The 16,095-nt window shown below is 45.3% G+C and overlaps 1 protein-coding gene across 1 annotated transcript in view; it reads right to left on the reverse strand.

Annotated features, from left to right (window-relative positions):
* Positions 1-1,963: 1,963 nt before the first annotated feature.
* Positions 1,964-16,095, reverse strand: part of apc2 (APC regulator of WNT signaling pathway 2) — a 61,780-nt gene continuing 47,648 nt past the window's right edge. Inside the window, exons 10-14 of the mRNA XM_061738850.1 lie at positions 13,482-13,580; positions 13,232-13,371; positions 11,483-11,677; positions 11,179-11,393; positions 1,964-10,121 (exon numbers count right to left, since the gene is read on the reverse strand). Coding sequence (XP_061594834.1) covers positions 4,586-10,121; positions 11,179-11,393; positions 11,483-11,677; positions 13,232-13,371; positions 13,482-13,580 — 6,185 coding nt within the window. The 3' untranslated portion in view covers positions 1,964-4,585. The remainder of the gene's footprint in view (positions 10,122-11,178; positions 11,394-11,482; positions 11,678-13,231; positions 13,372-13,481; positions 13,581-16,095) is intronic.

The raw sequence follows: 16,095 nt of genomic DNA on the forward strand, positions 1-16,095 counted from the left end.
TCATAACATTACGAGAATAAAGTCATAATTTATGATAATAAAGTCGTAATATTACAAGAATAAAGTGTTCATTTATGAGAACTTTATGAGGAAGAGTGTGTTAAAATGTTGAATATTGAGCATCTTGTGAAGTTATATTTATATATTTATAATATATTTAATATTAAAACTTTATTCTCGTAATATTACGACTTTATTCTCGCAACATTATGACTTTATTCTCGTAATTTTACGACTTTATTCTCTTATGACTTTATTTTCGTAATTTCCTTTTTTTCTTAGTTTGGCCCTAATACTCCGTCGTATAGAACATTGGAGGTAACGAAAAAGAGGTGAAGAAGCAGTTTGTAGCAGGTGGAGAAGAGCGCCAAAGACGATGTGATAAAACAGTTTGAGCAAGAATGAAAGGAAACGGTCTACAATACGATGGCGAGACCAGCAGTGTTGTATTTTCAGTGATGCTGGTATACGATGTAATCTGATTACTATAATGTTGAATGATTTCAAGTCGATAATTGTATCTTTAATAATTAAAATTCATGTTTCATCTCCAAATTCAGTCCAATTTAAATCAGTAACATTTACTCTTCATTCCTTTCCTGAGGTGGAGGGGGGTGTTGGAGCTGGTTATTCTGCTAGAGGACTTTGGGACTAGTTAGTAGTCGTGTCAATCCTTAAAAGCACTGGAGTCAATCCTCCAATAGTGTAGAAATAGCGGTAGTGCAGTCGCCACGCATATCTGATCTCAGCTGATGGATGAAAACATTTATAGTGAGTTCAACATCATCATCCACTTCTCTGTGTTATTGAGCTGCAGTTGAAAACAACCTCGTATGGAAACTTCTGAACCAGGATGATGTTCTACAATCACGCAGGATGATGAAATAACGTTTGTTTTGGTCTCGGTTTCGGTGGTCTTGACTACAAGTCTACATCAGAGCTGTAGAAGATTTGATGTCTTTATGTAATCATTTGAATTAGAAACATAATATGTAAGGCTGGTAATCCTGCATGGAGCTGTGGAAACACAACAGGGAGTCATATGTGAACACTGAGTATGTATAATAGGGGCCCTAGAGCAGGTGTTTAAGAGAGCCGGGAAGGCCTTGCAAAAGTGCCACTGATAAGCACAATGAGCACAGTGAGGGTGTAATATATTTTATGAGATCATACGTGTACTGAAGGAATGAGATAATTATAACGAGGGCAGCTGGTGTGAGCTGAAGGTGGGAAAGTACAGTAGTAGCAATTATAACCAGCGGAGCCATATGTCACCCAGATAAGATTGGGAAGTGTTACATACCTATGTTGAGGTGAGACGTGTAGGCTTTGAAGTCAAGGACAGAAGCCTGTCTAACGAGCGTAAATCAGAGAAAAAGGCATGAATGGGTAGAAAAAACATATGGAGCTGCTGGGGCCGTATCGAGCTTTTGTATGGTATAAAACCGGGAGAAAAACGCACGGGTGTCAGAGCTTTTCGTGGTCCGGATCAGTACGGCTCTCCTGTGAACGAGCTTTACTTGTATTTTTTGCAATAAAGACCTTCACAGTATTTTTGTGGACGAATACCAGCTGAACAACCGACTCTTGTGTTTTCTTTAATTGTTGGACGAAAGGTTTATACTTCAAATTATTGTGGAGTTCCCGAAAAGGATTTTCTCTACAGAGCGACGGCACATGTCAGTTGCTCTGGAGATGAAGTCAGACAGGCCGGACTGAGATGGTTGGACATATCAGTAGAAGGATGAAGACCAAAGAGATGAATGGATGTAGTGAAAGAGGAGAGAAGAGGATGCAGAGGACGGGGTCAGATGGAGACACATGAATCGCTGTGGCGACACACGGCACCGAAAAACTGCCCTAATGGAGTCACAAGGTGGCATCTGCAAAACTGAAATGGGACAGAATCCGAAGGTGACGCTGCGAAGTAACGCTCACGAGGCAGTTTAAGGAAACATCACTTTTTATTGGATGAAGACATTAATAAAGACACTCTGTTGTCTGTTGTTTGGCCCGTTTCAGGCGGCGCCACGCCAAGCGACCCTGACCGTGCTGCTGATGAAGTGATTATCGGCTCTAAATCTGTCTTTTACCATTCAAACATCCAGCTCCTTTCAGTTTTATCTTTTGAAAAATCCACTTTTCAAATCTTTTCAAATCTTTGTGATTGTTCAGAGGTGATTTTGGTTCTGTGGTTGCAGGTTCTGGTTGTTTTTCGAGCTGCGGAATGAAGTCGACTCTGAATTGAGTCTTAAAGGGGGAAAAAATCTGACTAAAAACTCATATTTGCAGGAGAACGCTGATCATGGATGGTGCATCGAGCTCTAATACATTTCCTGTTGCATGTTGGTCACAAAGCTAAGAGGTCAGCAGCAATGAGAGATGAAATGACCTGTCTACTTTTTAAAGCCATCTAAATAAGGACATTTCAGATCTTCAACGTGAAGCACGTGGATTGTGACATTAAAAAAAAGCGTATTTTTCTTGCAAATTTGCAGAGTAATGAAGATTTGATCGTCTATTTTCCACGTGCCCTCCCTCACTCTGCCAATCATGTTGCCACAGCAACAGGGACAATTGGAAGATTTTTACTGGCTGGGATCTAAGGGGGGCGGGCTACATGTACTGTTTCAGACATCCTCACTTCCCTTTTCCTGCTTCGCAGCTGAAGAGTTGAACCAACGCTTGTTTGATGATGAAAGACAGATTTGAGGACCGTATAATCGTCAGACCTCAGGGCTTGAAAAGGTCGTTTTTTATGCACAAACAGCCCCTAAATGCAGACGAAGCTCCGCCCGTCCGGCTCTGCAGGCGCACATGAAAGAGTGACGGCACGATTAAAGAGAATATTCATTGTCATTATATTCTTTCTGGACCTATCACTACTTTTTAGGGCAACACAGTTAAGCAGATATCGACATGTTGTACAGACTTGAAGCCCCACCGTCACTAACGAGGCCGGTTTTCGTTAAATCGGTAGCAGACGGGACCTGGATCTAGTAGCAAACACAAACATGACGCTGCAGCACTAACAGAGGCGTGTGGTTCGTCTCGCGGACAGTTCGTATGCTTACAGGTCGTCACGGCACAAGAATACAGACGGGCTTTAGAAAATACTTCACCCCTGAATAACATGAGTGCCCACAATGTTTACAGGTGTGTGGATATATTAGCATGCTGTCAGGAAGCTTCTGTATACCTGCACGTTATTTACAATACTGGCCGAGACAAACAGATGCAGAAGGTCGAGGAACTGAGAGTCTTTAACGGGTTGAAAAGAAGAGTGTTTTTTGGTGAAGAAGATGGGGTGCGGCTGCTGTCAAACACTTGTGTTAAAGCATTACTTAATACAATATGGTTGGTTGGTTGGGCAAAGTTACCCTCGCCCACATGTTGGCAGCTGTTTCAAAGCACGGGGCTTACTGGTGTACCGAGCGTGAAGAACTTTGGTTTCATCGTTTTCAAAGCTCCTCTCGTTTGGACCACTAGGAACCCGGGTGCTTTCGCCCCCATTTCATTGACTAGGTAGTCCCCAAACCTACCAGAATCGTAACATCATATTTGGTCGACTGGTAACACAAGGGCTCAAAGCTTTAAAGCAGTTTCTGTAATAAAAAAAACAAAACACAACTACATATACATAGTTTTTGAATAGTCAGAAAGGTGAAAAGTGGGTGGGTCGGTGTCCTTGGTGAGTCTCTGTTCTTGGTGGGTTTGTGTCCTTGGTGAGGCTGTTTGCTTGGTGGGTTGGAGTCCTTGGTGGGTCTCTGTTCTTGGTGTGTTGTTTCCTTGGTGTGTTGGTGTCCTTGGTGGGTCTCTGTTCTTGGTGGGTTGTTTCCTTGGTGTGTTGGTGTCCTTGATGGTTCTCTGTTCTTGGTGGGTTGGAGTCCTTGGGGGGTTGGTGTCCTTGATGGTTCTCTGTTCTTGGTGGGTTGTTTCCTTGGTGGGTTGTTTCCTTGGTGTGGTTGGTGTCCTTGGTGGGTCTCTGTTCTTGGTGTGTTGTTTCCTTGGTGGGTTGGTGACCTTGGTGGGTCTCTGTTCTTGGTGTGTTGTTTCCTTGGTGGGTTGGTGACCTTGGTGAGGTTGTGTCCTTGGTGAGGTTGTGTCCTTGGTGAGGTTGTGTCCTTGGTGAGGTTGGTGTCCTTGTTTGGTCTGTCTGCAGTCGTTTCAGTTTATAGTTCAGTTCATTCAAAGCTTGCATAAGATTGTTCTTATCAATCGTTTCCAGCAGATGATGATGGTTAACATAATGAAATGAAGGTTTTTTTTTGCTTCATGTCTTCTCTACTTCCTACCAGGCCGTGATTATAGTACAAGTACAAAAAAAAAGAAATAAGTACAAAAAAATGCGCTTTTTGTTGATCTTTTTTTTCCTTCCCATTTGAAGTGTCTGTTTTCATCTTGACACGTCAAGATGCATACGTCCAATTCTGTACGCATGGTAGATGGAAGCGTTTGATCAGTTTTTCGGAAAGGGGAAAAACTTGAATGCAGTAAATAGTAAAGGGTCAATACAAGAGGTATAAGACCGGTGCACTCATGTGTCCATGTAGGTCTTAGTTTCATTCTGGAGCCAGGGATCCCCCTAAGAATCGGCTTTCCCCCCGGACTTCTCATTGATGGTGGCTGCTTGGCTATGCATGTCCTGCAGGCAGGAGGCCATGGGGCTGGGGGTGTAGTTAAATGGAGTGACTCGGGCAGCCTTGCTTGGGGATCCTTGACGGAAGGTGACAGCTCCACCAACGTGGTTGTCTGATGTGCTTGTGGTGCCTTGACTCCTCAGTAGGACATCCAACTCGCCGTCCTGGCGGTTGCCCCCGGAGCTGGTGCTGATGTTTTTGTGGAGAGCCTGTCTCGTTTCCTCTTCAAACATCACTGGAAGTGGTTCGACCGTTGGAGAGGTGCTCGAGTGAGTCTTGTTGTTTGAGAAGTCTTCGGTCTGGACTGTCGCATCACTCGTCTTCCGAGATGCAAGTACGATTGTGGGCAGTTTTCCTGGAAGAGCTGGTGTCTTTGGCTTTTCCCCGTCAGGAGAAGGCACCAGAGGTAATGCATTGGCCGGTAGGGTGCTTTTCAAGATTTGAGGTACATCTTCATCCCTAATCCTCCTCCAGGTGATCCCATCATTATGTCGTGATGTGGATCTTTGACCTCGCTTCTTTGTGTCATCCTCGCTTTTTGCCCTTCCACTTGAATCGGATGACGATGAGCGCAGGGAAGAGCGGCTGGTCACTCGACTCAGTATATTGATGCTTGGGGATGAAGCGTGACGTTTGAAGGTGTCCTTGTCCTGTTTCTGCCGAAGTCCAGGCGTTCTTCCAGGCCCGTTTCTCTGAGCCGCCCTGCAGGGACTCTCAGAGCTGGTTCTCCTGGACAGACGTCTTCCAGATAGATCCCTTTCACTGGATGTAGCTCTGGAGAGGTTTGCTGTTTGCTTCTGGAGGTTGGGGTTTGGATTCTGGACCGACTGTGCTCGATTAGGACCTTTCACCAGCACCTTTCTCTGGGTTTGCGCTGCAGCCTTTAGCTCCTGACAGCGAGATGAGCAAAGAAAGACAGCTGAGGCTCCGGGACCTGTCCTGTGTGGGGATCCGCTATGCGAACATCCCCTCTTGTGAGGAGAGCCGTCCCGTCTCAGCGCTGTCTTTGACTCCTTGATGAAAGTCAGCTGTCTCAAGAATCCACTCCTATCGGACTCGCCGCCACTGGAGTGAACAGAGGTCATCCTGACAAGATCAAATCTGTTCCCTGGTGGCATCCTTTTCCCACTGACCTGACCGGTCTGCTTATTGGCTGTTTGGTTGGTCACTAGCGGTGACAGAGGTCTAGTTTGCCTGACTGTAGTCTGCATGAAGGGAATTCGAACAGGTGACTTCTGAGTTTTGGGCGGTGGAGATTTCTCATGTTGATTCACAACAGGAGACCGTCCCCTTCTTTCAGGGGGACTACTGGCTGGTGGGCTACTGGCTGGCGTAGATGGCTTTCTCTGGATGGATCTATTTATCTGTATTGGGGATGTTATCTTTGTGTGTGACTGTCTGGATGGCGTAGAGCTCTGTGATGACCCGGAGGAAGAGCTTTTTGGTATTCTTGGAGGTGGAGTGGAGCTCCTCTTTGGGAGAGACAGCTCCATATCCTGGGGCCAGCCTAGTCTGTGAAGGCTCTTTGATCGGTGCTGAGCGAGGTTTGGGTTCTTTGGAGCATCCATCTTGGTTTGCACCTTTCTGGGAGGAGGTCTTTGTGATGGAGGCGTGTCTTTTTTCGGAGTGTAGATCACCGTCCTGCCTCTAAAAACCATCGGCAGGTTTGGGACTGGCTTTCGCTGTGCAAAGTCCAGAGGCTTATTAGCTTTTTTCTCTTTTGCAAACTTCTTTTCTCTTGGCGTAAAGCTGGACGTCGACATGAATGACAAGACTGACTCGGTCTCTTCAGAAGACGGCTCCTGAGACTTTGATGCCTGCAGCCCACTGACAACACAATCGGCACCTTCTTGTATGGCTCTCCACTCAACACTGTTGAGGTCTGAATCGTTATCCCATGCTGTGTCATCACTATCCATGCCCTGATCCATGTCCCAACCATCGGAGGATCTTTGACTTTGTTTTTGGGCACTCTTTCCTTTCTTCTTCCTTGCAGCCATCTTCCGCCTCTGCTTGGGCATGGCAGACGTTATGCACTTTTGAAGGAGGTCGTCCTCGGAGTCCATGCTGACCGAGCTCGGCGAGCTCTGCTCCTCATATTGGCAGTGGATGGTCACGGGCTTCATTTGTTGCATCATGTTCAGTGATCTGTTGTGCCTGTTCTTGTACCATATTTGCTGAGCTTTCAATTTCTGATCCTCAAATTCCGCATCGCTGAGCGAACTGAGAGACGAGCTGAGCGAGTAACATGCTAAGGAATCATCCCTTATCAGACTCTGTTTGATCTTGTTAAAGCCTCTGGGCTTTACTTGGGTATTGTCCACCCTGCCTATATTTGTCATGCTTCGTGACAGGGTATTTCTAGCGTCCCTCATCTGTTTTCTGTTGGTTTGTTTGCGTACTTCATTATTCTCATCGTCATAGAAGCCGTTGCTGTCCTCCGAAGACAGCGTCAATTGTCGAACCAGCGTGTTTCCTTTCTGTGATCCAGCATTAAGGTTTCCATCCGGGTTTTGCTTTATTACAGGCAGTTCAAATTTCCTGACGGGGCCTTGACCTTGACGCCGCTTTTGCTGATTGGGAGACTGATCGCGATTCTTCTGGTTGGCCACTCTATCGGCCACCTCTTTGCTTTGCATGAGCACCCTCTGAGTGGGAACCACATGTTTGCTCATCCGATTCATTTGTGCCTCTGTTGCGCAGTTCGTCATCCTGTTCGGTTTATGGAAATGGGAGAATATCCTCAAGTCCTCTATCCTCTTTTCTTCATTGTCCATTGAATTCAGACCTTTGGCCGTGCAGTCTTTAGCCCCCTTGTCCTTCACTGAGTACTGAAGTGTGTCGTCACTGAGCGACGTCGTGCTGGAGAAGTTGACCGGTGTACCTTCTGCAGAATCGGTAAAAGAGGAATCATCAAGTTTGAAGTCCTTTTGTGGGATGACTATTCTCCTCCCAGGACATATTTGAGTTTTTCCATTCGGGAGCATCATGTAAACGGGAAGATGAATTGGTTTTCTTATCTGCGAGTTGAGTAGATGAGGCGGGATGGTGGTCATCAGAGATGGTCTCACTTTTCTAAACTTTGAGGGCATTGCTGAGTTGATGCATTCTTTTAGGATTTCGATGTCATCGTCTGAGTTGCCTTCGCTGTACCGCTCCGCGTTGTCGAATCCCTGCTCCTCTTCTTCAGGGAAAGGGAGATTCTTCTCATTTTGCTGGAGTAAGGGCGTCAGTTTCAGCTCAACTTCTTTCTGGATGTAGTGCTCGTGAAGAGGCAGAGCACTTAAACTCGAGGCGCAGGAAAAGTTTTCGGTGGGCTTTTCCACCGTGAAGTAGATCATAGTGTCGAGGTCGGGAGGAAGGTTGAACCTTTCCTTAGAGTCTGTGATCTCCATGAACTTCCTTAGGCTGTTTTCCCATTGCCCTGCAATGCCCGCGGTCTGCGCGTCTGGTCCATTAGGCTCAAGGCAGCATGGCGTTTTACTCCGACTGGGAGGCATCGTTTGCCCGGGGCTATCTGGGAGATCACTGGGGCTTATTGTTCCATCGATCATCTCGCTGCAGGGGTCGCTCTGGATTGAACTGGCGATGGAAGGAGACTCGAAGCTGCCCAGGGAACTGACGGAGCTGCAGCGACTTAAAACCAGAGGCGTTTCATGGATGTAGTTCTCAGATGAACTGGACGGAGATCTGTCTTCGACTATTGCCGGTGAAGCTCCCCTGAGGAACACCTTTTCCTTCTTCTCAGAGGATGGGATCCCGGTGGGATCTGTGTCTTTGCTGGGGAAGGTTTTTGAATCCGTTAACAGTAGCTGGCTGTCGCTCAGATCCTCCAAGGTTTCATCCTCTTGGACTTGCTTCGCTACTTCTCCATCCTCCACTTCAATTATCTCCAATGAAGAGTCACTCTCAAGCTCGTTCTCACTCTGTCCATCCAGCGCTCCATCACCAGAGGACAACGACGACAGTGAACTGCATCGCGAGAAGCAGATGGGGGTGTTTTCCACAGAGTATTTCTGCACCGTCTCCATCGCTCCGATGGTTGGACTTCTGGTGGAAGTCACTGGAGGAAATTTTGTAATACTACCCCCAGTCATCACAGTGGGTACCCATGCCTGTCTCCTCATTGCTTGGGCAGCCTGGACATTGATGGCTGTCTTTGCAACGCCGAATTTAGTCACACTCTGAATCAGTGGGACTTGTTGGTAAGAAGGAGACAGTTTAATTGACGTCATGCTGACGTCAGAAGACATTTTAGTGGACGCACTGACGGGTGTTTGTAACGGCGGTTCTTGGTTCTTTTCTGTGTCCGTGTTGAGATCCACATCCTTCACATCTTTATTGTCCACAGAATCCCTCTCCGGAATATCCTGATGGCTGGTGTCGTGCAGCATGGCAGGTCCTACGTTCAGGTACTCTTGATGAGCCACCTTGAGGTCAAGCTGGTTGGGTCGTTGTTGCATCATTAGCGCTCTTGGATTGGGCCGGATCTGGTCTTTGCTGCCGCAGTAGCCATCGCTGGTGCTGCCGCTGTTCAGGCTGTCCGTCGATACGCTTGATTGTGCAGTTTTGAGGCGCAGGAGAGCGTGGGCTCTGCTGAGGCGCTCTCTGTGCGCCAAGCTGCTGGTATCAGAAAGACAGCAAGGGGAGCACGAGTTCGCCCGAGCCTCGTTGAGTTCGTCCAGTCCGTACGGCCAGTCTGCCAGATGGTCCTCGGAGCTGAGGCTCAAACTGTCCTCGGAGGAGGTGTGCATGGTGATGTCCTCCACCAGTCTGTCGATCTTGGCGACAGTGTGGGTGATCTTTTTCGCAAGCTTTTCAGCAGCAGCACAGACCACGTCTTCAGGAGGAGCGTGTCTCTTGTCAGCCATCTGAGACGGGTTTAAGTCCCGCTCAGGTTCGCTGTCCCTCTTACGAGCTTGGTTTTGCTGAAGGTTGGAGTTGGTGAGGAACATCGACAGCATGGAAAAGCTACCGGTTTCCAGGCTGCTGGAGATGTTGGGCCCCTCGTCGTCATCAAAACACCCTGAATCAGACGCGTAATCCTTTGCCAGACTTTCAATTTGCCGTAGGGGCTTGTTGAGGGTCAGGTGCTTTGGGCTCTGTTTCTCAAGGGTATCGAAAGTCTCCGATAGGTGTTTAGCGTCCAACTCTGCCTCCAGCGCCTTCTGTTTCCTCATGTAGAGCGACGGCATGCAGGATCCAGGAGACACCACTGCAGCATCTTTGTACTTCAGGGGTCGATTGGTGAGGAGGTTCCTCAAAGCCGCGGCGCTGCCCATGGCTATCATCTTGTGCTTGGAGTGAATAAGGTTGCGCAGCATGCTGACGGCGCCAAGGTCCCACAGCAGTTCCTGGTCTTTGCAACTTCTGGCGGAGAGGTTCCAGAGGGTCCCGCAGGCGTTGCTTACGATGGTCAGGCTGTGGGAGCGGAGGTGCTGCAGGAGAGTCTGGAGGCAGTTGTGGTCCCTCAAGACTTGCCTGTGAAGAAACAACAGTGGGACAATGACTTAGCCACTGGTGTGTTTGGGTTTTATAGACGTTTATACGGTACAAATCAAATAAATCCATTAACTTTTCACTGTAAATGACCGTAACCAAAGGTTTATGTATCAAGGCCTATGTTGAGACATGTCTCTTGGGGAATCGTACCCCGGTCTTCCAGAGATGAGAACATGGGCATGAGCCTTAAGCTCCCTCCACAGATTATCAACAGGACTGAGATTCGAGTTACACCAAGATCCTTGAAAGAGTTTTGGATGAATCTAGGTGGAAGTGTTTCGGTCATTGTCTTGTTGGCAGACCAGCAGTGACCTAAGCCGGACTGGTGGTAAACTTCTTTATATTATTTATCACAATAGCAACGTAATCTCTTTGGTTTTCAGTTTACTCTACTCCGTCGCCAAAGGAAAGCATCACGTGTTCAAACATCTCTGGCTTGGTCTCACCAGACCAAAGGACAGACTTTTAAAACTCCTCACAAAGTTACAGATGTTTTGTGAACATTAGATGATCTTGAAGGCCACTACGATAAAGAATGTTTGCAACAGCCATGAAATATCCCTGAAGAAGCCAACGATCACCTTCGCAAACATCCAGCAACTCTTGTTTTCCATAGGATGCCTAAAGTCTAAGACTAAATCTAATTTACTAAACGTTTGTGCAGGATCTCCGTCCATTTGCTGCTATGTTGTCATTCCTGCAGAAACAGTCCTTTTTATACACTTTCTGTACACTTACAAACTCAAGAGTGCTTCAGTTTGTCTGTAGGGACCTCGTCCACAATATCGCTTCAGTGCAGTGACATTTTACATTTTTTGGGTGACAAATATAAAATATTCTCTTTCTCAAAACTGCTTTGTTTTGCGCTTAACGAAACTTTACACTTCCCCAACATCTAATGATAGACCGGAGGTTGATTTAACTCCAGAATGTTCCTTTGATGAACAGGTAATATAGATTCAGTAGGTTAGGATAAGGGTTAGTGATGTCTAGAAACTTTATGGTATTTCCTATACTGTCTATGTTCATGGCTCACCTGTAGTCCTCCCGTGTGGCGATGAGGCTGGACACGTTTCGGAGGATCCCTCCGCCGCTCTCGATGATGGCCAGCGAGTTGGTCTGGCAGCGGTACGTCAGGGTGCTGACCAGGAAGCCCAGAGCGCCGTCCACCGAGCAGATGGCCACCTTGTTGTCGATGTTGTGAGCGGACAGGTTCCACAGAGCGCTCAGGAGACTCTTCAGGGTGGACTCCTGCAGAAACGCAACAAAAACAGGTTTTCGTCAGCTGTGATCCCTGGGTGTTGATTAGAAACTCCTCTGGGGGGGTCGGTGTTCATTACCTTGGTTGCCTGCAGCGCACAGGTCATCAGAGCGGACACGCAGCCGATGTCCCTCAGGACCCTCTTGCTGCTGATGTCGGCCCTCCAGGACAGGTTCCTCAGGATGCTGGACACCACCTGATGGAGCTCCTCGCTGTCGGAGGCCAGCTGGGCCACCAGAGCCTGGAGGCAGCTCTTCTTTGAGCACAGGGTGGCCTGGAGGATCAGGGACAACCACAGAAGTCAAAAGTGCATTTGTAGTTGCGTCTCAAGGTTTTTGAGGTTTTTAGGTCTCCCAGAAGTCTCCAGAAGTCCCTTTCATTTGGACTCATTTGAACATTATGAATTATGTGATATTTTTAGTTGGTTAAAATACGGTATCAGATGACTCTAGAAATAAATGTGACAGAAGAAAACCCTTGGAAACTCTTTTCAGGTCTGACGAAACCGCCACGTTGAACTGTGGTTGAAGGCAAAGATACAAGCAGCTAGTGTAGGTCCTCTACTGACCACTAGGGTCCGGATCCAGACCTGTGGTTCCTCTACCGACCACTAGGGTCCAGATCGAGACCTACGTTTCCTCTACTGACCTCGCGGTTACAATGTCCAACTTTGAAGCAGAAATAATTTACAGTCTGGTTCAAAAACAGTTTTGGTCTCCATGGTTACATCTCATATCCATGACGACCGTACAGGGTTGAATTTTATGCAACTTATCAGATAAAATTATCTATAATTTGGGGTGTGGTCTTCATACCTCATCAGGTGAAAAAGGTCTGTAACCGGGTCAAGTTCAATCTTTCAAATTTCAGGTTCATTCGAGATTACATGTCAACAGAGGCAGCTAAGATGTATATGCATTCTATGGTCATTTCCCATATCACTTACTGCTTAACAACCTGGTTGCAGGCTAGCACCACTACTATAAAACCATTGCAGTCTTTGTATAAACGAACACTCAAAATCCTTGATAAGAAATCAGTACATTTTCCTCATTGTCCAATACTAAAAAAATATAACTTGTTGAGTTGGGAAAATATGATTAAATATGTAGATGTTTGTATTATGCACAAGATTATATACGGCCTGACTTCTCCTCTATTCAGACACTTGTCAACATTAGAACAACTGCTGATCGATTCACAAGAGGTGCAGCAAGAGGGGATTGTATTATTCCACTCAGAAAAAGTGCTTTCAGTCAGTCTGCATTCTCTGTTAAAGCTGCACTAGAATGGAACTCCATCCCTGCAACTATCAGAGAACTGGACACATACAGTTTATTTAGAACTCATTTAAATAAATGGTTGATTAATACTCAGCTCTGTCAGCACTAAAACTTAATTGCACCTTTCTGTATTTCTGTACTTTCTGTACCTTTCTGTACCTTTTCTGTATTCTTACATCTGTCCAGGGACTACAGATGAAAAATAGCCTCTTGGCTAACTCTGGCACATTTACAGCAATGTTTTATTGATGTGCATTGTCCCTGTCAAATAAACCAATAAATAAATGAAATAAATAAATACGCTTCATCTCACTACAGCCCCTAGTGCTCAGTCGAGGAACTACTTTCTTTGTGGCTTCGACCCGGAGCGTCAAGTTAGCACGTTAGCATGAGCTACGCTCAGCTAAAATGGCTAGCTTGTGCTAACGGAGCAGAAGTGGGCGTGTCCTAAGAGTCAGAATTTCCGGCTTCAGACTGAGTTTGTAGACTTTGGTGTGACGTCACAGTCCCTCTTATCCGCTCACAGCGCTGCGTCTCGACGGTACCTTGTTGACGACGTCCCCGAAGGTGAGATTGGTCATAGCCATCCCGGAGTAGCGGCGCAGCGCCATGTTGATGGGGTCGTTCTGGACGCCGTACATGTCCTGGTCCAGGTGGATCAGATCTGCCACCACCTGCAGGCCCCCTGGAAGGAAACACCAAACCAGTCACCAGACCGGCAGGAAAACATCCCTCAGTTCGGAGGAACGGTTGCCGCGGTTACTCCGATTCAAGCCTTCGAGAAACCTGACGAACCTAATTCGTTCATGGCTCGCCGGTACTCCTCCTCGAAGGAAAGCTTCATGATGGCACACATGGCCTGGCAGATCTGAGGGTCCACGGGTTCAGGAATATCTGCACAACACACACGGAGAGGAGTTTTAAACACTTGTGAAATAAAAACGAAGTACACCCCCGCCATGAAATAGCTTGTAGAACCAGAACCAGCTCTGCTTCAGTTCACTGGAGTTTTCTTCTCTATCAAGCTGAGGTCTGAACCTTGACTGGACCGCTGCTACATCGAGACTCTTTTTAGGTCCATTGTCTATTAAAAAAAAAAAAAAGCCCAAATCCTGACGTCTCTGCTGCTGCACTTGAGAACTGGTATTTGTTTATTTCAACCTGATCTCACAAAAATCCGTGAAATGCCCACGACCTCTCACCACTATTTTCCGTGGTACCAACACGGAAACTGGTAAAATTACGTGTGGGCACCACGGATATTGTACCATGCAAAGTCAATGGGATCCGTGGTCGTGATATATACACGGATTATGACATTATTATTATTTATATATTATTCTTTGTTATAGTGGCTAAATTATGCGTTTTTGTCGCGCAAGGTACGGTTTTTTACTGTCAGTTTGTAAAAACATGTTTTTAACGCTGTTTTAGCAGTGTTTTAATGAGGTTTTAATCTGAGCACCACGGATATAGTACTATGCAAAGTCAATGGGGGCGTGGTCGTGATATATACACGAATTATGACATTATTATTATTTATATATTATTCTTTGTTATAGTGGCTAAATTATGCGTTTTTGTCGCGCAACGTACTGTTTTTTAATGTCAGTTTGTAAAAGCCCGTTTTTAACGCTGTTTTAGCAGTGTTTTTATGAGGTTTTAATCTGACAACCACGGATATAGTACTATGCAAAGTCAATGGGGGCGTGGTCGTGATATATACACGAATTATGACATTATTATTATTTATATATTATTCTTTGTTATAGTGGCTAAATTATGCGTTTTTGTCGCGCAACGTACTGTTTTTTAATGTCAGTTTGTAAAAGCCCGTTTTTAACGCTGTTTTAGCAGTGTTTTAATGAGGTTTTAATCTGAGCACCACGGATATAGTACTATGCAAAGTCAATGGGGGCGTGGTCGTGATATATACACGAATTATGACATTATTATTATTTATATATTATTCTTTGTTATAGTGGCTAAATTATGCGTTTTTGTCGCGCAACGTACTGTTTTTTAATGTCAGTTTGTAAAAGCCCGTTTTTAACGCTGTTTTAGCAGTGTTTTAATGAGGTTTTAATCTGAGCACCACGGATATAGTACTATGCAAAGTCAATGGGGGCGTGGTCGTGATATATACACGAATTATGACATTATTATTATTTATATATTATTCTTTGTTGTAGTGGCTAAATTATGCGTTTTTGTCGCGCAACGTACTGTTTTTTAATGTCAGTTTGTAAAAGCCCGTTTTTAACGCTGTTTTAGCAGTGTTTTTATGAGGTTTTAATCTGACCACCACGGATATAGTACTATGCAAAGTCAATGGGGGCGTGGTCGTGATATATACACGAATTATGACATTATTATTATTTATATATTATTCTTTGTTATAGTGGCTAAATTATGCGTTTTTGTCGCGCAACGTACTGTTTTTTAATGTCAGTTTGTAAAAGCCCGTTTTTAACGCTGTTTTAGCAGTGTTTTTATGAGGTTTTAATCTGACCACCACGGATATAGTACTATGCAAAGTCAATGGGGGCGTGGTCGTGATATATACACGAATTATGACATTATTATTATTTATATATTATTCTTTGTTATAGTGGCTAAATTATGCGTTTTTGTCGCGCAACGTACTGTTTTTTAATGTCAGTTTGTAAAAGCCCGTTTTTAACGCTGTTTTAGCAGTGTTTTTATGAGGTTTTAATCTGACCACCACGGATATAGTAGCCTACTATGCAAAGCAACCTGATCTCACAAAAGTCTGGGAAATGCCCACGACCTATTTCCGTGGTACCAACACGGAAAGTGGTATAATTCCGTGTGACCACCACGATATAGTACTTTGCAAAGTCAATGGGATCCATGGTCGTGATATACACACGGATAATGCCCACGACCTATTTTCCGTGGTACCAACACGGAAAGTGCTATAATTCCGTGTGACCAACACGGATATAGTACTGTGCAAAGTCAATGGGATCCGTGGTCGTGATATATACACGTTTTTTTACATTATTATTATTTATATATTATTCTTTGTTAAAGTGGCTAAATTATGCGTTTTTGTTGCGCAAGGTACGGTTTTTTACTGTCAGTTTGTAAAAACATGTTTTTAACGCTGTTTTAGCAGTGTTTTAATGAGGTTTTAATCTGACCACCACGGATATAGTACTATGCAAAGTCAATGGGAGGCGTGGTCGTGATATATACACGTTTTATGACATTATTATTATTTATATATTATTCTTTGTTATAGTGGCTAAATTATGCGTTTTTGGCGCGCAAGGTACGGTTTTTACTGCCAGTTTGTAAAAACATGTTTTTAACGCTGTTTTAAGAAGAGACAGGCGATATTTAAAGTTTCTCCCATTTCCTCAACCACAGGGGATTCCCTGGG

This window comes from Cololabis saira, chromosome 13 (assembly GCF_033807715.1).
Source record: "Cololabis saira isolate AMF1-May2022 chromosome 13, fColSai1.1, whole genome shotgun sequence".
Taxonomy (NCBI): domain Eukaryota; kingdom Metazoa; phylum Chordata; class Actinopteri; order Beloniformes; family Belonidae; genus Cololabis; species Cololabis saira.